We start from the raw sequence: 25,526 nt of genomic DNA, 5'->3' as shown, positions 1-25,526 counted from the left end.
CCAAAAACACAAAGCGGCAGCAAGCAGATTTTCATCTCAGTTGATGGAATGTTTGGATAGCAGGATTGCGTCGTAAATCCCTGCCCTCCTCCAGTGAGCTCCGTACTTTGGGAGAAGCCTGTCAATCCAATCTGCCCACTTCACAGGACTGTTCCTCACCTCACTGGATGGGAACGAACGACTCAAATTCTTGCTATCCCAAGAATAAGAAGCCAGGGAAGAAGTACCTTGGAAGCACAGAGGGGCTTCAGCATCCTTTTTGATCAGCGCTACCATTTCAGTCGGGACAAAACCAAACCAGCAAGGTCCCAGGACTAGAGTATTCTCAAATAAATGAAGGACTTTCTCATCTAGTTTTTTCTTGGTAAAAGGATGGAGCTTGCTTCTAACCTCTATTGCATGGTTATCAACCCCAGTACCGGTGATATAATCAGGAGGAACTGAAGAAGAGGAACCCTGGGCACGAGTTTTTGGAGAAGACATTTTTCTAGGGTCTCAAGCTGGAACAAGGGAAGGACTAAGGGTTGATCAAACAAAAAGGGGAAAGGTTCTGTGAAACTTAGAGAAAAACCAAGGTCTGAGGAAGCTGGGGTTTTGAAGTGAACAGGAACAAAAGTTTTTGAATTTCTTTAAAAGGCTCGTAATCGTGGGAAGGAGAAGACAGGACGTCACTCGAAAAGACTAGCTACTAACTGACCATTTTCCCACAAAGTCTAGTTTGTGGTAGGCAGACGTGGGCTAACGGAAGAAACTAGCGCGCACAAATTAATGGTCAAAATCATTAAGTTTTGAACCATTCAAAAAACGATTCAGACTTAGGGGGCATTGTTTGGGCCTAAATTTGACACACTCAACCCATATCAGTTTTTGGACAGCCACCAACAAATAATCGGACCGAGACTATACATTCGGCCCAACTTTGGAGGCCCGGAAACTATCAAACCACGAAAACAACTTGGGCCTCGAAGAAACCCAAATTGGGCTTGGCATGTTTTTAAGAAAAAGAGAAAGAAGCCCAAGGAAGAAACAGACCCACGTGACCTCTGACTTGGAGAAGTCAACAATTTCGACTGGGATTGATAAAAAATTAATAGGGGCAGGTACAAAAGAAGAACGTCTCTGAAAAACTCTGCTGCCAGGAGATCAAATTCCGTTTTTGTTTATTCAGAGATATTTTTTCTACTCCAAAGGAGGCACCATTTTCAAGTGATACGCAGACTATGTATTATGAAAAGGAGATAAGCGGGAAACATGGAGTTGTTCGAAACTGAAAACTTACCATCACAATTTGAGACTCTTACAGGAGCAGTTAAACTGGGAGAAGGGTATGGTGCCCCACCAAAATACAGAGAAATGATCGCTTCAGGAACTGACTACAGGATTGATAAAACCCCTTTTCTTTGTATTTAAAAATGAAAGATCTTTTGAGAATTTTTGCCGCCCATTATTAAAAGAATTAGAACCCACACTCTAAAAACATCTCTTATAAATATAGGAGAGGGTAAACAGAGCAAGGGATCATCAATCAAACAACCAAAAAATCAACCGAAGACAAAAATTCAGAATGATCACTTGATCTCAAAAGCCTTCAAACACCAATCAACCAAGGCACCCAACTTCAGTTCAGACTTATAGAAATAAATCATTCAAAACGAGATTTCTCTCGTTACAAATTTGGTTCAGCATAAGCCAAAGCAAGCAGAGTTTAGGTTTCCACAAATATGAAAACCTCAACAAATTTATGAAGAGCCCTGATCAGGAAGGACAAATACCACAGTACAACTTCAGCTCAGTAGTCAGGTCCAGCCACTTTTGCTTCTTCCAGATTGAATAAGTCCCAATTCTGCCCAATCAAAAGCCTCCCAGGGTTTTGAAATAAATTAAAGCTCTGCCAAACTCGAACGTTGGTATCGATTTGCAGCTGAAATAGACCAGTTGAAGTTGTTGATAGTCCAGTCCAGCATAGGCATACCTAATCCAGCCCGGATCAGAAGCATCTGCCCAGGCAGAAATGGAAATCCAGTCTTCTTCTTGTCTTTTTAGAGTCAGTTTTTCCCTTTTGAGTTTTGTAAAAGAGAATTCTGTCTGAAAATAGTTCACTTTCTCATCATCTATTCTGGCCAGAACCATCAGTTTTATACTATGAAAAATTGTGAAGTCCTCACCAGTCTGAGGCAAGAAAAGAACTTACTTAGGAGATATTCCTCACCCAAATTCACAATCACTTGTTTAGAAGTCAGTAACTTGGGGCGCACGTTATCTATTTTTAGGAAGTCTGCTAGGATTTTTATCGCTAGCAATGGCACGCTCACACATTAAAGAAAAGTTGACTTGTTGACCAGTTAATGGTTCTCAAGGCAATGGAGAACTTTACCCTACCATCACAGGAACAAAAGTAAAACGGGTGAACAGGTTCCAAGCGCCTATAAAAGGGAGCTTTCTCTACCCAGCAAGATCATCATCCAAAGCGCGACCAAGCTTTATCAAGCAGCTGGGAATTTACTCAAGACACCCCATTCTCTATTCCCATCTCTACCTCCCTTCCTTAGTCAAAAATCTCTTCAGATCTCTCTCCCCCTTGCCCTGAATATTTGTTTCCATAAGAAATTCAAGCTTTTGTCTCTCTCTCAAATTGCTAAACTTGTGAAGGCTTAGCTCTCATGCCACAAGCTCCTCAAGGCAAGTCATTCCATTGCTAATCTGTCATGTTTATTTGGTTGATTGGTGAAAATCCAATGTGTTTTCTAAGGTTGTCACTACTCCTTTCAAAACTCTCTTGGAGCCCAATCTTTGAACTCAGAAACAGGGGCAACCTTCTCCGCTCATCCTTTACAACAGCCCAAGCCCATTCGTCTGGCTGCTGGAAGAAAAAATATCCCAACAATTGTTTAACTTTTATGCATAAAAAAATCAACTTGGATCAATACACTTCTCATAGATTCCGTGTTGTTAGTTAAAAATTAAGTCAATTTGTTTGAAGGCATGGATTCAAAACAATAAATACCAATATTATTTTATCTTTTTGGTCATTTTATATTAGGGTAAATTAGTAATTCAATAAATAGTTTAGTAGTAAGGTGTACTCAGTTAATTTTAGGGTTCGTTTAGCAGCACTCTTTATTAATCACAACCAAGCAGGAGCCCAGCCATCCCAAACACAAGATTCTCCATGTTTCCGAACAAAGTCCACCACCAAATGAGCTGCTTTATTGGCATCACGCTGAACATACAAATAGACAACTGAATGCACTTGCTTCACCATGTGCAGGATGTCATGCAGCACACCTTCAATACTTGCATCACTGTTCACCTGCCTCCATGGCCAATCTCCAAACACTTCTACCCTCTTTGGATTCCCGTGGCCAAACCGGTCCGCACAACTTCCGCTTCCACTACAAGCGCTGAATCATTCTTGCCTCCCCCTTCGCCCCCAGCAGCAACAAACTCGCCAACCACCCAGGAGAGCCATCACAGTCTCTGCCAACAAACCGTTCCATGTTAATCCTTCTCCTCCAGAGCTCTAGGTTGCGATTGAACCGATGGTTTAATCATGAGTCCGTCCCTGCTTTGGCTTTGACCCTTGAACCTTGCCCAACATTCAATATTTCCCGAAATGACTTTGCAGAGGATCATACCCAACCTTGGACAAGGCAAAGTAAATCGTTGTGGTTGAGAAGCTACAAAATGTTTAGAAGCTCGCTTGCTCTTTTTGACTATATTTCGTGCAACCATGCTTTTCGTGAAGTCAATTTTGTAACTTATGAATCGCTACAAGGAACTATTCTGTGGTCTTGCAATGATGGTTTCTGGGCCTAAACTGCATCCATAGAGAGACAAACCCCAAATCCTCCATAGAAGCTCCATTCTCGACACCTTGGAAGGTTGGTGGGCAACCCTGGAGTGCCCACCAAGTGTTCGCTGAAATGCCACAAACAAGTATATTCTCCGCCTTGTTTTTGTTTGTCCTTGCCAAGCCACCCGTTTGTTAACCCATAAAGGATGACCCGGCCCAAAGTCCCACCGACTATGTTGGCCTACTATTTTAACACTACTAAACCCTAAACCTAAACTAACGCCAATTTTCCCCGGTCCGTCCTCCTCTAAACTGAGTTGATTTTAAGCCAAGTCGCAGCGACTTTAGCTCAAATATAATCAAACTTACTTCATCCTTCACGTTGTGTACTTCTTTTCCTTTAATTTGATAGTTCGAAGAATGTCAAAGTTCACTACTTCTCGTGTGATTGTGGAGCAAGAGGTCACGTTGAGTGATTTCGAGGATCTTGGGCTTCCCTCTATCTTTGAATCACGAGGTTGGCTTTCAGTGGTAGGACCTCAAAAGCCTGCTAATGTTCAGATTGTTCAAGAGTTCTACGCTGAAATTCCCCGTTTCTATAGGGATGATCCATACCCTGACTCACTCAATGTTTGCTTGCAAGGCAAGAAACTGAATTTCTCAATCAATCGCATTGCCCAGTTGAATTTCTCAATTAATCGCATTGCCCAGTTGCTTAAACTTCCTGCTCTTGTTAATAAGCTTGACTTCGACTTAGTAGAGTACTACCTTGCTTGGACGTCAGAGATGTGCATTTGACCGTTTTGCACATGGCAAACTGACTAAGTTGTACAGAACACTTAACACAATAGTGAGTGCTGATATCGACCCTGATGATGATCTCCATGACTTTAGGTCACTTAATCCTGATAGAGCAAGCCTCCTTTATGCAATTAGGAATAATGTGCCCATTGATCTGCCTGCCTACATTTTCGGTGCCATCTACCGTGCCACAAACCAACACTCCGGGACTTATTCCTTCCCTTTTGGGTCTTTGATCACTCGCTTCGCCATGGCGTCTAAGGTGCGAATTGATCCCACGGATCAGCTTAAGCCACCTATGCCACCTATCAACAAGATGATGTTTCCTAGTGAGAGCAGTGTACCATCTTCTGCTGCATTTACTCCTCCTGCACCTGCTTCTGGGCCAAGTTCTCCACATCGCTTAATAAGCCTCCTGCATCTTTCAATGAGCGGTTTCTTGCACATAAGCGGAACTTTGCGCAGTTTTCTACAGAGGTGGGAAAGGGCATGGCCCGACTTACCAAAGACGTTGCTAAGCTCAGTGGTGATCTGCATGGCATTCGAGTGCATTTAGGCATTCCATCTCCATCTAAAGAGCCATCTACAGGTGAGTTAAATGTTTAGCTTGCTTTAATTTATGTGTTCAGGTCCTTGTCAGTTTTGTTTCGGTTTTAGAATTTAGACTATACTTATGGCCTTTTGCTAAATTTGTCCTCTATCTTGAACTCTCTTTTCTAATTCATTGATTCTCTATGAAATGGGAGGATTTAGTTTCCTTTTGTCCTCCCATTGGTTTCTGTCCGTGTCTTATCATTTCCCATGTATCAATCTTATTGCAACAATTGAAGGGGAATTACTTGCTTTTGGAGAGCATTAAGCATTGTCATACACACTTGGACTATAAGGTGTGATCTTAACTAGTATGATTTTTGTTTTGAGTGCTTGGAGCAACGTTTTTACTTTTACCTTGTTTTGGATTTTAATAAGAATTCTATCTAATGTTATATTTTCAACGATACACAATAAAGACAATGTATCGTGCACCTATAAGCTTCACAAGAATTTTCCTAGTTGTCGCTGTTTCATCATGCCAATAGACTCAGAATCAATTTGATACTTTATATGTGGTGTGAGAGAGTTTAGAAATGAGGCTTCCTAATATAATTTTACTAATCATACAAAAATTTAAAAAAAATTAAAAACTGAGCGTTGGAATGAATAATGTGAACACACTATTGTACGTCAGCAAGGAATGCCACGCAAGCAGAAGACCCTTAATTAAGATGTTTAACCAACTAATTGATTAGGACTCATCTAATCAAACTCTCCAAAGCAAATGTTTGAATTCAAACATAAAAATATACAAAGCAGCTGATGATGAAAGAAAGCCCCATGTATATGACTGACGACTCACAAATCAGTCACCGCCTGAGTCTGATTCAACTCACCCAGACATATGTCCATATATGCGTACACATATGCAAACATGCAGAGACATCGAACCCACAAGAAAACACAGTGATGAAGCGCGCGCCGACGTTGTGTACTTTGTCTATGAGTGAAAGGGGGTGGGTGGTGTTGGAAAAATGGCTCACCTAAAAGGATACAAAGTTTTTGGCGCTCAAAGGATGATTTTGAATCTGCCTAAAAGCGACTGGTCGCTGGACATTTGCGACCGGTCGTTTTGAAGCAGATTCGAAGTCTGGAGCAAAACTGAAGAGCGACCGGTCGCTAGTTATTTGCGACCGGTCGCAGGAGCATGAGCGACCGGTCGCTGGACATTTGCGACCGGTCGCTTAGAAGCAGATTCAAAGTCTGGAGGGAAAACTTCTGGCGACCGGTCGCCCATTCCTGACGACCGGTCGCTCCAGTCGTGCTGTGACGTTTCCTTACGCGTTTTCAACTGTGTTATCAATGGCTATCGCTTTCCACATGATTTCAGAGGCTTTGTGGGTCACTTCTAAGTTAAATGAATGTTGACTACGTGCTGGATAAGTTGGGAGAGCACTCATGGCTAGTTGGTTATCTTATTTCAAAGATATCACTCTCCATTTTCTGGTGTAAGTGGGAGGTGGCTGAGTTGGATTCTATTTACCTACTTGATCTGACATTTAGTCTAAGTGGTGACTAAAGGGAAGAACGTGGAGGACAAGCTGATATCTTATCTCTTGTCTATTGGCTTGTGTAGGAAATGGGGTGAAGTAAGATAACACAAGAGGAGAAAACAAGTTGGATAATTAGGAAGTGGCTGCAGCAGAAGTTTTAGTTTTTTCCAAGTGAGAGTTTCAGAAAAGCTAAGGGAGAGAGCAAGAGAGTTCTCTAAGTGTATCAAGGTGTTGAGCAAGGGTGTGAGAGAAACAGATTGTGAGGGTAGTGTTCTAAGGGGGTTTCCTTTGTAAACCAAAGTTGTAACCTATCTTCATTAGTGAAATTTCTCAAGGTGATCACCAAAGAGGATGTAGGCAATTTGCTGAACCTCTATAAACACTTGTGTCATTTGTGCTTGGTTAATTTCTGTGTGTGTGTGTAAGACTCATCCATCATTGAGTTCTTTGTCTAAAAGTCCATCAACAACAAGATCTTAAAAGGGCAGTGAGTTAGTCATTAATTCACAACAGGTGGGTCAGTGGGTGCGCTGATCAGTACAGTCATAGTGTCTGCTGCTATGTAGGTAGCTAGCATGTGCATGAAGGTCGTCGTTGCTGCTGGACTTTGATGAACCAAACCCCAAAAGTGCACTGCACGCTTACTTTATTGATTATTATTTCGTCCATAAAAGAATTGAGTTTTTAGATTGAGGTAAAAATATTATGGGAGTTAAGTTAATACATAGAACGTACGTGCAAAGTCATGCTCCATAGATAATATTATCACTACCTACTTGCATTCTATAATACTGTTTAGATCTAGAGGTCATCAAATACATATTATTTAGTTATATTAGGATATTGCACACATTCAGATTATTACTGTAAAAAAAAATTGTCCCTTGAATTGCTTATTTGCGCAGCTGGTAAAAATTGTTAGGTTTTTACTGGTGGTGTAGTAATAAACGTATAGTTAGCAACTGGTGAAAAACACCGAATGCTTATAGTTAGCCCGCCGGTTCTAAATATTGATTGCGTGGTATAAGTGTAGATCTTTAGAAGATAAGCTATGTTTAAGATCATATCTGTATTCTTTTTGTACTGGAAGATAAAGCTTGCAGTAGTTAACTAATGAGATGATGTGGTTAACATTTCCTGATTCCTATATTCAATAGGGAGCTGCCTTTTATCTTTGATATTTTCGGGAGTGATTGGATTGCAAATCTTGTTGATTCGTATTTATCTCTCTTTCAATAACTTGTAAAGTGAAATATTCACAGTATTCCCACATCTCTGCCTATACCGTAGTAATAATGAAGAACTGCTCCTACATGTGATTATAAACTCCAATACATCTTATGTCCTGGTGGCTGTAATAGTCACTGTGTATTGCACTTTGATGTTGTTTATACTTTATAGTTAAACTGGATTTAGATGTTCACTTTCTCTCTGTGCTTGTTAGAAATAATTTGAGCAATAATTTTTAATTTCAAATAAGTTTCTAAATTAATTCCTACATCCATCACAACCATTTGTACGGGCGACTAAGAGAGAGCCACGCTGAGAGAGAGAGAGAGAGACTCGGAGAGAGGCAGAGCAGAGTGAAGTGAAAAAAAATTTCGAGCGGCTGAAATGAAATGTTAGGGTTTCGCGAGCGATCGAGTGTGGTAAGGTGTAGACGTGGGATAAAATGGACGAATCAGTCACTGCCACATGTTTTAATTTATTTTTAAATAATATAATTTAAAATGTTTGGTCCGGTCCGATTTTTGCGGTTTGGGGAAAATTAAATCGGTTCAACCCAGTTCATGGCCGGTTTGGTCGATTTTTTTACCGGTTCATAGATTTTTTATTATAAAAACTGAACCAAACCACCTAAAGCGATTCGGTTCGGTCAGGTTTTCGGTAATAATGCCCACCCCTAACCATTTGAAGATCTTTCCAAATTCAACGTGTGTCATTAGTTATACCTCCACATAACACGTTAACTTGTAAATAGGGTAGTTTTGGAAACCAAAAAACAGAACAAATCAGATTTTAAGCTAGATTAGGTAAGTGATTAACCGGAAAAAGAATAAATCAGATTTTAAGCTTGATAAGGAGAGGGCTGTAAATGATTAAAAATGAATTTTATGGGTCTAAGCTCAATTTACCATTTTTTGAATAAATCAGATTTTAAGCTTGAAGTTGGATTTTAATCAGATTCCTCTCTCTCTCCCCCGACCTCATTCTCTCTCTCACGAAACCCCCCCCCCAGCCATCCACTATTTTGGCCGGCAGTTTCTTCCTTCGACCACCTCCGGCGATGGGACCGGAGGAAAATGAACTGGCCTGCCTTCCTCCTTACGTCCCACCCCACCTCTGGCGAAACCCGCAGCCCCTGCCGCCAGATGCAGCTCGAAACAAGCCGAATTTTCATCGAAATTTCCAGCGTTGTTTCCGACGATTCCGGCCACCAAATTTGTCGATCCAGTTACGCTTTCTCATTCTTTCAACCTGATCTAGCTGATGGTTGGGTTGGTTAGGATCGATTTTGAAATTTTGAAACTCGTTTTACGATCTAAGTTTTGACTGGTTTTCAGCTCGAATTTTCGGCAAGCTTTGGCCACTTTTTCGTCGTGGCCTAAGAACAAAAGTTTCTCCACTAGTTGTCCTGATCACGTAGGTATAGGTATTGATGCGTGTTTTGAGAATTTTCTGATCGCCGGAATTTTCTCAAGTCACCCAAGCGTGTGGGCCATGGTTGGGTGGCCCATTTGGTTCTAAAATGTTCCCCATGTCGTCCCGAGCACAACGGTATGCTCGAATTTAAAATTGGTTACGCATATTAGGTGATATCCGGGTTCAATATGTTCGGACGGTTGGATCGACTATATTTCCAAATATGTTGATCTAGGTATCTCTAGGATCATGTAGGAACTCACGGATCGAGAATCGGAGTCCCGGATACTCCGAATCAATGATTCAAAAATTACATAAAACGGTGACCATCCGATCTTTCGATCGCAAGCCATCCAACCGCTCGATCTGGACCAAATTTGCTAGATGTGTTTAGTAAACTTTGTTGAACCCGTAAGAACTTTCAGAACGGAAATCAGAGGTCTTGGGCCCCGCAGACCTGGTTGACCAAATTTGGGAAGTTTCACCACTCAGTTAACCGAGCGTCTTCCGAGGTTATTTCACTTTTCGAAACGCGTAGTTGGACCTTAGGAACTTTCCGTTCATCGTACACACACTTTGAATTCTTGGAAAAACTAGGAGTTTATTTTAAAAGTTCTCTTTCGAAGTGCTTTATTTTAATCTAGTCCTCGTGTTCTACAATAGGTACTCAAGCTCCTCATACTCAACAAGCGGGACCCTTTCAAGGTCAAGCAGCTTTGGATTATTTGTGAGTGGACTTTGTTTTAAATAATAGTCATTATTTTCAAAGATGAAAAGCTATGCATAATGGGTTATTTGACTATTGAGTTTATTATATATTTAAATGTTGGAATATAATATTGTTATGGAAGTATTGAAAGTATATTTGGATATTTGCAGATTGTGATTATTTTGAATTGATATATGCTATTTTTGAGTTACTATCTATAGTTGGATATGTGTTGGGTACATGGGATTGTTGGAAAGAGATTTTGGAATGTGAGTGGGTTTTGGTTTATGTCAGTTTGGAGTGCTATTTGCACCACCCTATGTACCTCCCCGGCTTTTGAATATTTGGATGGGATACTTAGTGATATGGGATACTTGGATATGTCGGAACCCGGGCACCCTTGACGGAGTGTTTCATAGACCCTTAGCGGGGTTAGCCTACACACGTAGGACTACTTGTCACAGGCGTACGAGTATTGAGGATTCTGATGTGCGTGCTGGTGAGTCCAGTCCCCAGGTTGGATGACTCGTTCCCTAACCACATGGTCAATTGAGGATTCTTCCATGTGGTATAGTTAAACAATCCCCCGATTGGATTGTTTCCCCGGTACAAGTTTGGTAGTGGTCATACTTAAATATATATAACATATACCTTTTTTCTTATTTATTGGTGAGGATCCTTCCTCGCTCGCTATGCCAACAGGCACACGTTTTGGGTGAGAGTGGTTTGGGAAAAGTTTTGAGTGAGTTTGAGCATTAGTAAATCAATTACGAGATAGGAGTTCTACCTTGGTTCTGACTTAACTATATATTTAGTATTGGCTTTGAATGCATGTTTTTTAGCATCGTTTTTCCAAACGGTGGGGTTAGTATATTGTTTTCAATTATAACAAAACTTTGTTTTTGTCCACTCACAATTTTTTTGCTTTGCGGCCCCCAGGCAGTAGTTGACCTGAGCTGAGCAGTCGAGCTGAGCCCTGAAACTTCAATAGGGCAACCTTTGTTCGTTTCTTTTCCATTAAACGTTGTTTTCGTTTGTAAACTGAATTCCTTTAGAATTGCTCTGTTATTGCCCATGTTAGGGTTCAATGTTAAGTCATATGCCTATTATGTAAATTGTGTGTTTATACATTGTGGATGCTGCTGGATGGGATTTATTAATGTGCTTGACATGTTAAAATTTGTTGGGAAAGTTCGTTTTTCATGGGAGACTCTGCCGAAATTTTAGCAGAAAGTCTCGTCCCTCTTTTTCTTGATTTGGAAAAGAGGCTTTGATGTTAGTAAGTGGGCCCAACATTTGTTTGATGTCGGAAATATCACAGGATCTGTCACGGATTCCAAGGAATACCACAGGATCCGTCTAGATGCATCTCACTACTCAACTCGACTGAAAATTGGTGATCGTCTTAGGAATCTCGCCCTTCTTTAGACTGAGAATTGCTCGTCAACCAATCCATATACATCTCACCACCCAAGCTCTCTTGCTTCACTGGGAGCGTGTTTTGCTCTTTAGTTTTAGTTTTTTAGTTTTTAGTTTTTAGTTTTTTCATTTTAGTTGTTGTTTAATTTTTAAACTTGTTTTTTCAATAACCCTTATATTATAATTCATATCCAAGGGTGGGTGACCACAATTTCCTTGGACCACAGGAATCCAGAAGAACGGGACTGACTAATTCATATACTAATCATTTAACGAGCAACAAAACAAATCAAATCAAAGAATCCGAATGCAGAATGAAGGAAGTTGTAGCTTGTGTCCAAGGGGATGGGATGCAAAGCCAATGGTTGAGTGGACACGGGAAGGCACCTTACCAAGTCAAGCCAAGTTAATACCTGCAAGTTGGGCCACGAGTTGGAAGACAAATCACCATATTAAGTCTAAGTCAATAGTTGGTTGAAAGGCAAATCACCATACCAAATCTAAGTCACAAGTCTTCGATCTCATCCATTAATTTCCACAATATTCGTTGATTTATTACTTGTTTACTTGGACAACTGACAAATTTTTCTTCAATTATCTTTTTCCACATAGTGACATGAATAAGAGTCGGTTGTACGTTGTATAGTTTTTTTCTTCTTCTTTTTAGAAAATTTGGTATAGTCCACTTTTGATGACATAAGTGAAATTAGACCTATATCTAAGAGCTCCTTTTTCCTTTTTGTAAATTATAACTAGAGAGTTCTCCACATTACAGATTACAAGATGTCACCCAGATTCTTATTTTTTGTTGGACCCACCCTCGACTCTTAAGTAGAAAAAACATAAACTTCGTATAACACTATGATACAAAAAATTAAAAGAAAAATAACAGGGTGATAAAAAGCAAAACCCTTCGAAGAACGAACAATGGGGAAACAAAAAAAAACATGATACAATTGTTAAAAATCAATTTGGTTGCTGTGGAGAATTAGAGTAGTGGAATATTAATTTAAGTATTGTGATCATCATTCATTTCATCCAAGCCATTATAATTAAAAATAAAAATAAAAAACCCAGCCCACCCCCAATCTCCCCTATCCCATGTCTCTGACGCACCTCCCCTTCCCCCTTTTTGTATGCCTGTCTCTCTGTCTTCTCTCCCTCTCTCTCATATGGGTTGGGTATGGTGAGAAAACAAATCTAGACGGATCTCACTACCCAATCCGACTGAGAATTGCTCATCGTCTTCAGAATCTTGCCCCTATTCCAACTGAGAATTGCTCGTCAACCAATCCATATGCAGATCCCAAGCTCTCTTGCTTCATTGGGAGCGTGTTTTGGTCTTTAGTTTTAGTTTTTAGTTTTAGTTTTTAGTTTTTAGTTTTTAGTTTTTAGTTTTTAGTTTTTTTTTTTTATCATTTTAGTTGTTGTTTAATTTTTAAACTTGTTTTGTTAATAACCCTTATATTATAATTTATAGGGGGTTTCACTAAAACACCCAAAATGGGGGTTGAAATTATAAAAAAACCCAACACCCAAAACACTTTATAAACACACCCAAAACCCATCATTACACACACTCAAAACCCATTTATAAACACACCCAAAAAATATACAATTGTTGATTTTGGTGTTGATTTTGGGTGTGTTTCTATGTTTAAATAGTGTGTGGATTTTTTTATAAATACATGCCTAGGATTGGGTTTATTTATCCAAGGGTGGGTGACCACAATTTCCTTGAACCACAGGAATCCAGAAGAACGGGACTGAGTAATTCATATACTAATCATTTAACGAGCAACAAAACAAATCAAATCAAAGAATCCGAATGCAAAATGAAGGAAGTTGCTCCTCTATGATCAGATATCCAACACTAAATATACTTAAGTGTTTCGTGATCATCACTATAATACGAGAAACTTTCGTGTGTAATTTTAAGACCCCATTTAATATTAACCTAAATTATATGAGCATTTCAAAATAGACTTGGTCAATAACCAAAGTGTTTTGAAAAACTCTCGTATTACAGTTGTTGAATAAAAACCCAATTTTCATTTATCAGTATCAATGAATATATAGGTATTATATTAATATTGGGTTGGGCTGAGATATTTCCATATGTTTCACTTAAGTCTAGTCCACATTTTCAAGAAGATATTTGTAGCTTGTGTCCAAGGGGATGGGATGCAAAGCCAATGGTTGAGTGGACACGGGAAGGCACCTTACCAAGTCAAGCCGAGTTAATACCTGCAAGTTGGGGCACACGTTGGAAGACAAATCACCATATTAAGTCTAAGTCAATAGTTGGTTGAAAGGCAAATCACCATACCAAATCTAAGTCACAAGTCTTCGATCTCATCCATTAATTTCCCCAATATTCATTGATTTCTTATTTGTTTACTTGGACCACTGACAAATGTTTCTTCAATTATCTTTTTCCACATAGTGACGTGAATAAGAGTCGGTTGTACGTTGTATAGTTTTTTTCTTCTTCTTTTCAGAAAATTTGGCATAGTCCACTTCTGATGAGATAAGTGAAATTGGACCTTTTTCTAAGTCCTTTTTCCTTTTTGTAAACTATAACTAGAGAGTTCTCCTCATTACAGGTTACAAGACGCCACCCTAGATTTTTATTTTTTGTTGGACCCACCCTCAACTCTTAAGTGGAAAAAACCTAAACTTCGTATAACATTAAGAAACAAAAAATTAAAATTAAAATAACAGGGTGATAAGAAGCAAAACCCTTCAAAGAACGAACAATGGGGAAACAAAATAAAAAAACATGCATACAATTGACAAAAATCAATTTGGTTGCTGTTAAGAATTAAAGTAGTGGAATATTAATTTAAGTATTGTGATCATCATTCATTTCATCCATGCCATCCTAATTAATTTGGTTTCGGTAATTGTTATTCTTGCATCTTACTTTTTAGCTCGTGTATCATAATTAATTTGGTTTCTGTAAGTTATGTGTCTGCCGCGCAAATCTGACGGCCTGGAGTTCCGGACCGAGGGGATATGCGTTGACACGCGGCTTCTTGCTTTTGGATGCGGTGCGGTTGTGCGCGGACGTGCCAGCACGATCTACCGTGCGTCGATGTGTGATTTGGATGGAAGTGTTGAAATGATGCGCCTGTTTGGACTTAACTTCTAATCAAACGATTGTGGCCGAGAGAGGAACTAATCTCGGCCGTTAGGTTCACGGCCTGAGCTACAAGGCCGTTTAGTTGTGGTGTTGATGGTGGGTTTAGGGCGGTGCTCCGGCGCGTTGCTCAGCGAGCGACGGTCGTATGATATATGGGGTGAATGAACGAATAACAAAGATGGTGCTGCGGCGCCTTGAAAATCAAGGGTCGTATGATATATTGATGAATGGATTTTCCTTACAACCTAACACTACTCCTAGGAAAGCAAGTAAAGATATTGAAAGTGCATTACAGGAAAATATAAATTGCTCCGTGGGAGGCTTTTGTTTTGGTGTTGAACCCTTTGAAAGTGGTCTTGAGTCTTGTATTTATAGGCAGAGTTCCTGGAGGGGTAATCGAGGCTGAAAATCTGCATGGTGGAGCCTGATTGGCGCAAGTGGGTAGTCTAATCGACATTTGGGATCGTGAAGCATGGTGGTGTGACCCCATGAATCCCGGTGAATCTCGGCCGCCGCCCTGATCGTGGGTTCTACACTTCTGGCCATGGAGATGCATTTATTGCTCTGATGGCTGGTCACCTAATCTCTCAAGCTGCAAAGAGCCTTGTGAGAATGTTGGCGTCTAATCATTCTGATCTCCTTCTTCAAATCCTGACTCCAGTCACTTCCCACCTTCCCTCGTGCATTAAATATTTATTCGTGGTCAGTGGGTTTGCTGTAATAAACAGAGGCATTGCTTCATTAAATGAAGCATGGGACCTTGCTATCACGTGATGATCTGACTTTTAGCACCTTTGACCGTGATTTTGCTCGGCCTCGGCCTCGGCCTATGATCGTGGCCGAGATGATCATGCTTTAGCATTTTTCCTTAGTTTTCAAGAAGGTTAAACATCTTGGCGAAACGCCGCGCTTTGGCTTCTCGAGAAAGAGACAAGGCCGAGACAAGGGGCTCCTTCGGCCAATTTGTGGCCGTGATTTATTAGGCACAAACATTATGATTACCTCCATAATAAAGAGATTTGAATCCAAAGTATTAGGAATTTTCTTTAGCAGGTCATTTTTATTCTTTGGTTTGAAAATCGAGGGGTTTTTCTGTCTTTTATGGAAAAGTTTTGGCTTTTCCAAAAGTGAAAGTTTTTTTGTGGCTAGAACCTAAATTTACTTATTAATATTGGGTTGGGTAGAGATATTTCCATATGTTTCACTTAAGTCATGTCCACATTTGCAAGAAGATATTTGTAGCTTGTGCCTAGGGGGATGGGATGCAAAGCCAATGGTTGATTGGACACAGGAAGGCACCTTACCAAGTCAAAACCTGCAAGTCAGTTGGGGCATGTGTTGGAAGACAAATCACCATATCAAGTCTAACTCAATAGTAGCATTGAAGGGCAAATCACCATATGGTCCATATCAAGTCTAAGTCACAAGTCTTCGATCTCATCCATTAATTTCCCAATATTCATTGATTTATCACTTGTTTACTTGGACCACTGAATTTTTTCTTCAATTATCTTTTTCCACATAGTGATATGAATAAGAGTCGGTTGTACGTTGTATAGTTTTTTTCTTCTTCTTTTTAGAAAATTTGGTATAATCCACTTTCGTGTGGAATCGTATGACCCCATGTAATATTAACCTAAATTATAAGGGCATTTCAAAATATACTTGGTCAATACACAAAATGTTTTGAAAAGCTCTCCTATTATAGTTGTTGAATAAAAACCCAATTTTCATTTATTAGTATCAATAAATATATAGGTATGATATTAAGAGTGCTGCTAAACGAACACTAAAATTAACTGAGTACACCCTACTACAAAAATATATATTGAATTACTGATTTACCCTAATATAAAATGACCAAAAAGGATAGTCATTTTGTCCTTCTGGGGCTAAGAATTCTAAAAGTAAGACTACTACGTACCATGTTAACATCTATCTTATTTGGTACTGATGGTCATTCTCTCTCAGCCTCAGCCTCATTTTCTTCGGCAAGGTCTTCCTTTGGCTCGGGCCCACAAAGTCCTCATCACCCAATTCTCCATATGCCAATTCTTCTGTCGGATCTTCCTCGGTGGCATCTACCATCATGGCACCTTCTACAGTGCACCAGGTGCACCCATGCACCATTTGTCCTTTATGATGCTCCCAGATTTTTAAAAAAATTGGTTATCGGTTATACAAGTTATCAAGTTTCCACTTTTTGAAAATACAATTGCATAATGGTCATGCAATTATGCCCTTCCTGTTTGGCAATTGGCATATGATTGGATAGTGATTTACAGTAGTTTGGATATGAGAGTACCATAACATTGTAAGAGGATCCTAAAACTTATAAGTTACAAGATTTGGGTAGCTGTTTACAAGTTTTTGAACTATGATTACAACATTAGGGTTCACCTAATCCATAGTATTGTAAACATCCGAGTTTACAAGTATAAGGACCCAATCCGAATGTTCCCATTTACCCTAATATTGAACTACATGTCTTTATCTTTGTAAATTACGATATTACAAGATTAAGGATGCATTTTACAATCAAATGGAACATAACTGTCCAAAACCGAGTAAAACAAGACTTTAATATAGTAAAAGTTTGTGTTTACACGTATAAGGACTCAATTTACTTTCCTAATGTCCCTAGTTACCTTAATATTGTACTAAACGTCCTTCTCTTTGTAAATTACGATATTACAAGATTAAGGATGGGTTTTACAATGTTCTGGAATATAACTATCCATAAAAGAGTAATACAAGATCTTAGTATTGTAAACATCCGAGTTTACAAGTATAAGGACCCAATTTACCATCCGAATGTTCCCATTTACCCTAATATTGTATTACATGTCTTTATCTTTGTAAATTTCGATATTACAAGATTAAGGATGCATTTTACAATCACATGGAACATAACTGTCCAAAACCGAGTAAAACAAGACCTTAATATAGTAAACGTTTGTGTTTACACGCATAAGGACTCAATTTACTTTCCTAATGTCCCTAGTTACCTTAATATTGTACTAGACGTCCTTCTCTTTGTAAATTACGATGTTACAAGATTAAGGATGAGTTTTACAATGTTCTGGAATATAACTATCCATAAAAGAGTAATACAAGACCTTAGTATTGTAAACATCCGAGTTTACAAGTATAAGGACCCAATTTACCATCCGAATGTTCCCATTTACCCTAATATTGTACTACATGTCTTTATCTTTGTAAATTACGATATTACAAGATTAATGATGCATTTTACAATCATATGGAACATAACTGTCCAAAACCGAGTAAAACAAGACCTTAATATAGTAAACATTTGTGTTTACACGTATAAGGACTCAATTTACTTTCCTAATGTCCCTAGTTACCTTAATATTGTACTAGACGTCCTTCTCTTTGTAAATTACAATATTACAAGATTAAGGATGGGTTTTACAATGTTCTGGAACATAACTATCCATAAAAGAGTAATACAAGACCTTAGTATTGTAAACATCCGAGTTTACAAGTATAAGGACCCAATTTACCATCCGAATGTTCCCATTTACCCTAATATTGTACTACATGTCTTTATCTTTGTAAATTTCGATATTACAAGATTAAGGATGCATTTTACAATCTTGTGGAACATGACTGTCCTAAACAGAGTAATACGATACCTTAATCATGTAAACATTTGTGTTTACACGTATAAGGACACAATTTACTTTCCTAATGTCCCTAGTTACCTTAATATTGTACTAGATGTCTTTATCCTTGTAAATTACGATATTACAAGATTAAGGATGGGTTTTACAATGTTCTGGAATATAACTATCCATAAAAGAGTAATACAAGACCTTAGTATTGTAAACATCCGAGTTTACAAGTATAAGGACCCAATTTACCATCCGAATGTTCCCATTTACCCTAATATTGTACTACATATTTTTATCTTTGTAAATTTCGATATTACAAGATTAAGGATGCATTTTACAATCTTGTGAAACATGACTGTCCTAAACAGAGTAATACGATACCTTAATATAGTAAACATTTGTGTTTACACGTATAAGGACTCAATTTACTTTCCTAATATCCCTAGTTACCTTAATATTATACTAGATGTCTTTATCCTTGTAAATTACGATATTACAAGATTACGGATGGGTTTTACAATTCTACGGAACACAGCTGTCCAAAACAGAGTAATATGAGACCTTAATATTGTAAACATCCGTATTTACAAGTATAGGGACCTAATTTAACTTCCGAATGTTCCACTTTACCTAATATTGTACTATATGTTCTTTTTTTGAAAATTACGATATTACATGATTAAGAATTGATTTTATAATATAATGGAACACAAATGTCCAACAGTGTAATACAAGTCCTTCCTATTGTAATATCGTAAATGGGAAGTGAAATCCTGTGGAAAACGAAGCCAAACGTTAAGAAAATAGGCATGCATGCACGTTTGCAATTTCAAACAGACGGTTTGTCAATTGCATTATACTTGTTCAATTTCTAACTCACTGTTTGTCAATTGCATTCTGTTTATTCAATTCTCAACGCACTGTTTGTCAATTGAGTTATTTTCGTTTCCTCCTAAGCGACCCAATCTATCAGTGCCCTTTCCATCTTATGGTCACTTCCTTTCAAATTAACTCATTCAATCCATTCACGTACAACAATACACGATCATATTTGACATCATTATATAATACGTTTATAGCATCAAACAAGTTACATAAGCTTTGGGGTTACAAAACTATTTCAAAAGGGAATTGAAATCCTATGGAAAACCAAGCCAAAAGGGTTGAAAAAAGGCATGCATGCATGTTTGCAATTTCAAACTTACGGTTTGTCAATTGTATTCTTTTTGTTTAATTATAAACTAACTGTTTGTCAATTGTATTATTCTTGTTTAATTTCCAACTTACTGTTTGTCAATTGCGTTATGCTTGTTCAATTTCCAACTCACTATTTGTCAATTGCATTATGCTTGTTCAGCAAATCAAAAACCCATTTACTTCTGCTTAGTTTCTTCCTGTGCTGCATTAATTTCTGCTTAGTTTTTCTGGTTTTCTTTTCATAACATAATTACTTGATTTCATAGAGGGAAAATTACCCATAGAAATAGCTGGTTTTCTTTGAGCAGATCAATATAGCAAAATGTTATATTGCTGGTATTTGGGAACTCAAGTGTGGACAAGGATAATTTTTATTTCATTCACTTTTACCTACACCAACCCTTTTAACAGGTTACCAGCATTCAATGGTGTGGATTTAACCCTCATCTCCACTTACTCATCCAATGGCTGATATTTTGGGCGCATGGATACACCACGCCCATTGTAGAATTTTCCTATAAGTTCAATAGGTGTCACAGCCTTTGCACGATTGGAATGCAAATGAGAATTCTTTATTTATTGATTATGAATTTTGGTATTCTCATACTAACAACGCAAAAGTGCAAAATTTGTTCCGTAAATTGGCAGTTGCATATTGGGATTCCAAACGTTGCCTCGCTGTTCGAAGAAGTAGTATTATATGACAACATTCACAAGGAAAATATAATTTCGACCAAAAATCCGAGGAAAATATAATTGCATCCATGTTTAATAGTGTTTAGGACTTAACCGTTCCATAACATTGTAAAGTTTATCTCTAATATTGTAATAGAGATCATTTCTATTTATGATATTACAAGTTTATGGATACATTTTACAAGTTTATGGAATACTAAGATCCATAATATTGTAAAAAAAAAAAAGGTCCTCAATTTTGTATTTTCAAGATAAACATATAAAAATGGGTCATTATTCTTGTAATGGTGGACCTTAGCAATGTAAAATGGGTCATTATTCTAGTAAAAAATGTTTTACAAGATTAAGGAATGAGGGTAAAATTTATTAGAGTGTTGGGCACATCACTGTTCTATAACATTGTAAAATTTATCCCTAATCTTGTAAATTACAAGATTTAGGTTAAAATTTACAAGCTTTGGCATCGTTTTAAAGTTCACTTTCATCGATAATATTGTAATAGCGTAATTTACAATAAAAATGATCTCCATTACAATATTCATTAATTGTTGGGCTTTGAACAAGTAAAATTGCTCCTCATTCTTGTAAAAACAAGGATTTACAAAATCAAGGACTTATTTTATCATAGTTGGGGCATGCAAGGTCCGAAACCTTGTAAAGTTTATGCAAAATCTTATAAAACCATGAGTTTAATTGCCAATCAGGCACTCGATTTTCACAAATTGGAATGGTAAAGCAGACTTTTTTTAATTTTTTTTATATCAAAGGCCAAACGTGAGACAAATTTCCATCATTATTTAAAAGTGAGACATGATTTAACCAAAAAATAATAATTCTTAACAATAAAAGTTAATATGTGAAATTCTAATACTTTGTAACTTAATTTATGTCGATCCGTATGACCTAATACTTTCCATTTGTTATAACTTATATTTATTTTACCCTTAATCAATTCAAATGTTTTTTTTCGGAAATAAGCTTATCCTTAATATGAAGGATTTTGCACATAGATTACAACCTTTTGAACATACAATTAATTATAAAGGATTTATCATTAGTGAGAAATTTTACGTTTCATAATTGTGCACAGATAATGACAATTGGGCAACTGGAATGCAAATGAGACTACTTTGATTGTCAATTGCTTGACTAGAATGCAAATTACACTACATGTTTGTCAATTGCATTGACAAATCACATATTGTATTTACATTTTCAATTAATTGAGCACATATAATGGCAATTGCTCAACTGGATTGCAAATGAGACTACTTTCTTTGTCAATTGCACGACTGGAATGCAAATGGCACTACCTGTTTGCCAATTGTATTGACAAATCACATTATATTTACATTCACAATGTCGGATTCTATTCTCAACATTAGCTAAAATACAGATGATTAATGGATCAAGACATGATGGTATAAGATGCTAGGTTACACACCTGTTTCTCTAATTCTTCAGCAACATCCTCAAACAATTCTTTTGGTGTTGAACCAGAGGTATTAGATGCAACAGCTTCATACGAAGACAGGTCTTTAACCTACAATCCAAAGACAACACTTATCAAAAGTGCTTCAGATGCAGAAGCAATCAAACATTTGTCTTTTGATTTACTATGCAGCTCTTCTTCATATATTATCTCCACAACAACTAGAGTTGAGCACCTTCATGCAGTAATCGAGCCAGTGAGTTTTAGCTGTAAGAGTACCGTCGGCAACATGTTCTTCCATCAGCTTTCGAAACTCATCGCGGTTTTCCTCTCAACCCGCAACAATTGTTCCTTAAATTTAGCGAAACACAAAGATAAGAATATTGAACTAGAAGAAAGATAAATTATCATTTATATGGATTATACCTTTTGTACCTTATTTTGCTCCTCTTCTTCCTTCTCAAGGTCGCAAATATAGTCCTGCAACAACAAAAAAAACATCATATAGTTCTGGTACATGAACACAACCAATCTTCTCACACACATGATTGAACATAGATTATGTGATCTACCTGGAAAATGAGCAACCTGTCAAGTTTTTCAAGATGCAAGCATCTCTCATCATCCTCTCAGCGATCTTGAACTTTCCGCCACTGGCTGTTCACCTGCAAATGAATGATGATCATGACAAAAGGTAATAGATAAAACCAGTCATAATAAAATACATGTACACGTTCCTTTTACAAGGCTTACCTTAATAAAGTCACAAGATTCCAGGAATTTTCTATACTATGCGATATTCTGCTTATGCTCTTCAGCCGCCTTTTCTTTTTCCTGCATATAAGAATCGAAACCTAGGTAGTAAGAAAAGGCATCCTCTGTGACATGAGACCACTAATTTTAATCTTCCCACTCCAAACGAGAATGACAATGGAATACTAATACATGGCAATAAATTCACTCTAAAAGATAAATGTATCTCAGTAGTTTTTTTATTGCTTTTGTTTGAGAAAAGAACTCAAAATTGTATTCTTTTCTGTCAGTTTATATTCCCTACAATCTAGGAAGTGTCAACATCTATATTAAGTAACATGAGCACCCCATGGAGTTTTGTACACCTAAAGGGCAATGAAAATGAGGATACCATTTAAGGCGGTTTTACCAAAGAAAATTCAACAGTTGGAAAATGCAAATTTAAACAAATCCACAAATTGAAGGGAGTTAGAACAAGTGGAGAACTGGACAATAAGTGAGACAGCAAGCCAATAAGCCAATACCACCAGTCCAATTGGTGGTTCTTCAACATAATTCATGTTTAAAGCATGTAGAGGCAATTCTCAATCCTATCTACTTGATACCAAAAATCTTTTCTAATAACATCAGGAGTCAAATATAAGGCCCTAATTTACAATACGATATCTACAAATGGTGCATAGCATAAGTCAGAAAATGAAAAATGAAAGGCAAATTGTTACCTTCCTCTCCAATTCTACAATGTAGCTCTCATAAAGATCTTCCCGGTCCCTCGCTCATTCTACAACCTTGAATCGTTCATCATTTTCAAACATACTGAGAGCTTTGCTGATCAGGCCAATACATCAGTCAGAACATCTAAAACATTTTGCATGCTTCCCAGTCATAAAATACATCAAAAAGACTAAACTCAAAATCACACTATTCATAGAACAGAGAGGAGTAAACCTCCATCTGGTTGCTGACGTAAGTTCCTTGGACTCCTTCAGAAAAATATCAAAATACAAACTTTTTTGTTAAGATAAAGGCATGATGTATTATAAAATTATTAAAGAAAAATGCAGTAACCAATTATGACTAGAAAGCAACATACTTGAAACATTTTTGAAAATTCTTCCCGAGCTTTTTTCTGCCTCATGCGCCTCTCTTCATTCTCCAGTTTTTTCCTTTGACCCAAGTACTAAATTAATAAATCTCATTAGTTTTAGGTCAGAAAATGATGCGAAATATTCTTGATAAAAATCATGAATATTAATTAGGGGGGGAGTCATTGAGCAGTGCACAATTCTAATGAAATAAAAGTAGTCTTGAATTGTGCAAATAAACAAAAGAACGACCAAGACTCTAAAGCAGTTAAGAAATCATTAATAAGATTACCTCATTAAATGCTTGCTTCCTCTCACCTAGAGTTTTCAACGCACTATTGTCTGATATAACATTTCAAAAACTGTTAGAAGACTCTTCAACAACAAAAGATGGTGATAATACGAATGGAATAGCCAAGCTACCTGCTCCCAAGTCCAATCGGAGTGAACATTTGCAGATTCCAGAAGTGTTGTAAATGCATTTTTTGCCTCCAAAAAGAGAACATAATTATACACATATTATTCTTTGAACAGGCACGGCAATGAAAAATTGGACAAAGGCATAAAATCAAATATGTGTACTTGCTTATTGGCAAACACCAATGGTTCTTCATCAACTGTTTTCTCCTCTGACGGAGTCACATTAACTTCAATGCCATTAACAATCGCTTTAGGAGTCTTGGAGTGAGTATCACAAACTATATGCCTCTCGTGGTAATCCTTTGAGGAGCTAAGATCCATGTTACAACCAAGGACTTGCCGTGTGGGAGTGTGAGAGTATGAACCCTTAATGCCAGCTCTTGTAGACCTCTCTTTAGAATGTTGACCATTCTGCCCATTTTTGCTATCAGCCAACCTCCCTAGCTTCAAAGCAATGAGTGATGAATCCTGGCTATTAGATTCAGTGACCGGGCTCGAAAACTTTGACCCAGATTCTCCTTCACACCACTCAAGATCTGCAACACCAGCACCCACCAACTTGTTAAATACAAAATCAATTATAATAATCCATATTAAGGGAAAATTAATGAGAGTAATCTTGATGGAAGAGAAAAACATAAAATTGACCTGCCAAATGGTCCAATGGAACAAACTCTTTGGGGTTGCGATGGTGAGGAAGCCTTCGGTCTGCATAGCTCTCATTCATGACCAGCGTCATTTTGGCCAGATCTTTGATGCCCTACATGAGAGAAGGAGGCTGAGATGAGAGAAAGAGAGAGGAGTATAGGCGTTAAGTCTGAAAACGAAGAGGAAAAAGGATTTAGATGAGATAGAGAGTGAGGGTTTGGGATCACAGAGAGAGAGAGATAGAAAGATGAAGTGAGTGAAGAGGGGGCTTAGGTTTTGACGGGTTGGGAATTTTCTTTCAACCTGCTGAGCAGGTTTTTAGGTTATCCCATTCAATGGTGTGGATTTACCCAGGAAATTTTAACAAAATCTAACGGTGAACAAGACTTGGCGCATGGATGCGCCAGGTCCACTGTAGAATTTTCCCTAAAATCAACCCCTAGAAGGCCAGAGAGTTCAATGATTTCACACATTGCCAAAGATGAGAATCATCTCACACATTCAAATTCATACATAAAAGAAGATAAATTCAAATTCATAAATTCACATCAATGATAGCATTTTTGTTTTTTTTGTTTTTGTGAATGCAGAGAAAAAGTTGGGAAAAAGAGGAGCACAGTTGTGATGGTGGACGGCTCAAAAGTCGAAGAATTAGACGCATTAAGAGACAATGATCAATTGTTTATCTTTTGAACATGAACATGAAAATGATGTATGAATGATCACTAATAAGTTTCAGTCACTTTATCAATGAAATTCTATAGCATAACTCATGTCAAAGATGAAGATTGGACAAAGAACTTACAACACCTACATTCTATGCTCTGTTGTTGAGCATCTCTAAAACTGCATAAGAAACTAAAGATATTACTCTAAAATTCAGACTAAATCTCAAGCACAAAAATAATACATTATAAGAAGTCATGGATCTCATGGGTTGTAATGGACACCAATTTGCTCCATTGTCGTGGAGGACAATAAATGTCTCAATCCTATCTCAAGTTCTAGATCATTATTTTATCAAACATAGAATACACACAGTTTACAAAATAGAAACTTG

At 37.7% G+C, this 25,526-nt stretch overlaps 1 protein-coding gene and 1 pseudogene across 7 annotated transcripts; one reads left to right on the top strand and one right to left on the bottom strand.

Annotated features, from left to right (window-relative positions):
* Nucleotides 1-3,164: 3,164 nt before the first annotated feature.
* LOC148296636 (uncharacterized) lies at nucleotides 3,165-5,514 on the top strand (annotated as a pseudogene).
* Nucleotides 5,515-21,161: 15,647 nt separating this feature from the next.
* Nucleotides 21,162-24,713, bottom strand: LOC110769032 (pre-mRNA-processing protein 40A-like). 7 transcript variants are annotated; one of them, XR_015834090.1, is made up of 12 exons: nucleotides 24,471-24,713; nucleotides 23,981-24,354; nucleotides 23,822-23,887; nucleotides 23,691-23,740; nucleotides 23,407-23,493; nucleotides 23,262-23,296; nucleotides 23,036-23,141; nucleotides 22,314-22,394; nucleotides 22,133-22,225; nucleotides 21,996-22,040; nucleotides 21,796-21,911; nucleotides 21,162-21,671 (listed from the first exon to the last, which is right to left on the bottom strand). XR_015834090.1 is itself a non-coding variant. In XM_088249595.1 (12 exons), exons 1-4 carry the CDS (start codon nucleotides 24,555-24,557, stop codon nucleotides 23,726-23,728), a joined length of 546 nt encoding a protein of 181 aa, XP_088105721.1. In that variant the 5' UTR covers nucleotides 24,558-24,709; the 3' UTR covers nucleotides 21,162-21,671; nucleotides 21,796-21,911; nucleotides 21,996-22,040; nucleotides 22,133-22,225; nucleotides 22,314-22,394; nucleotides 23,036-23,171; nucleotides 23,262-23,296; nucleotides 23,407-23,493; nucleotides 23,691-23,725. The 7 variants fall into 7 exon arrangements, 6 of the variants coding, with proteins under 6 accessions (XP_088105721.1, XP_088105719.1, XP_088105718.1 ...); XM_088249595.1 differs by having other exon boundaries at nucleotides 23,036-23,171; nucleotides 24,467-24,709; XM_088249593.1 differs by having other exon boundaries at nucleotides 21,987-22,040; nucleotides 24,467-24,709.
* Between the last annotated feature and the right edge of the window lie 813 nt (nucleotides 24,714-25,526).

The sequence above is a fragment of the Prunus avium genome, chromosome 2 (genome assembly GCF_965620075.1).
Source record: "Prunus avium chromosome 2, drPruAviu1.hap1.1, whole genome shotgun sequence".
Classification (NCBI taxonomy): Eukaryota; Viridiplantae; Streptophyta; class Magnoliopsida; order Rosales; family Rosaceae; genus Prunus; species Prunus avium.
Note: the sequence above shows the minus strand (reverse complement) of the source record. Positions and strands in the feature narration are given on the sequence as shown.

Bases quoted from the DNA above. Each gene is read 5' to 3' on its own strand.
- LOC110769032 (XM_088249595.1), bottom strand. From the start codon at position 24,557: ATGACGCTGGTCATGAATGAGAGCTATGCAGACCGAAGGCTTCCTCAC. The intron at 24,355-24,466 runs GTCAATTTTATG...CTGGTGTTGCAG, and splicing joins TCCATTGGACCATTTGGCAG to ATCTTGAGTGGTGTGAAGGA. The intron at 23,888-23,980 runs GTACACATATTT...CTCTTTTTGGAG, and splicing joins TGGTGTTTGCCAATAAGCAA to GCAAAAAATGCATTTACAAC.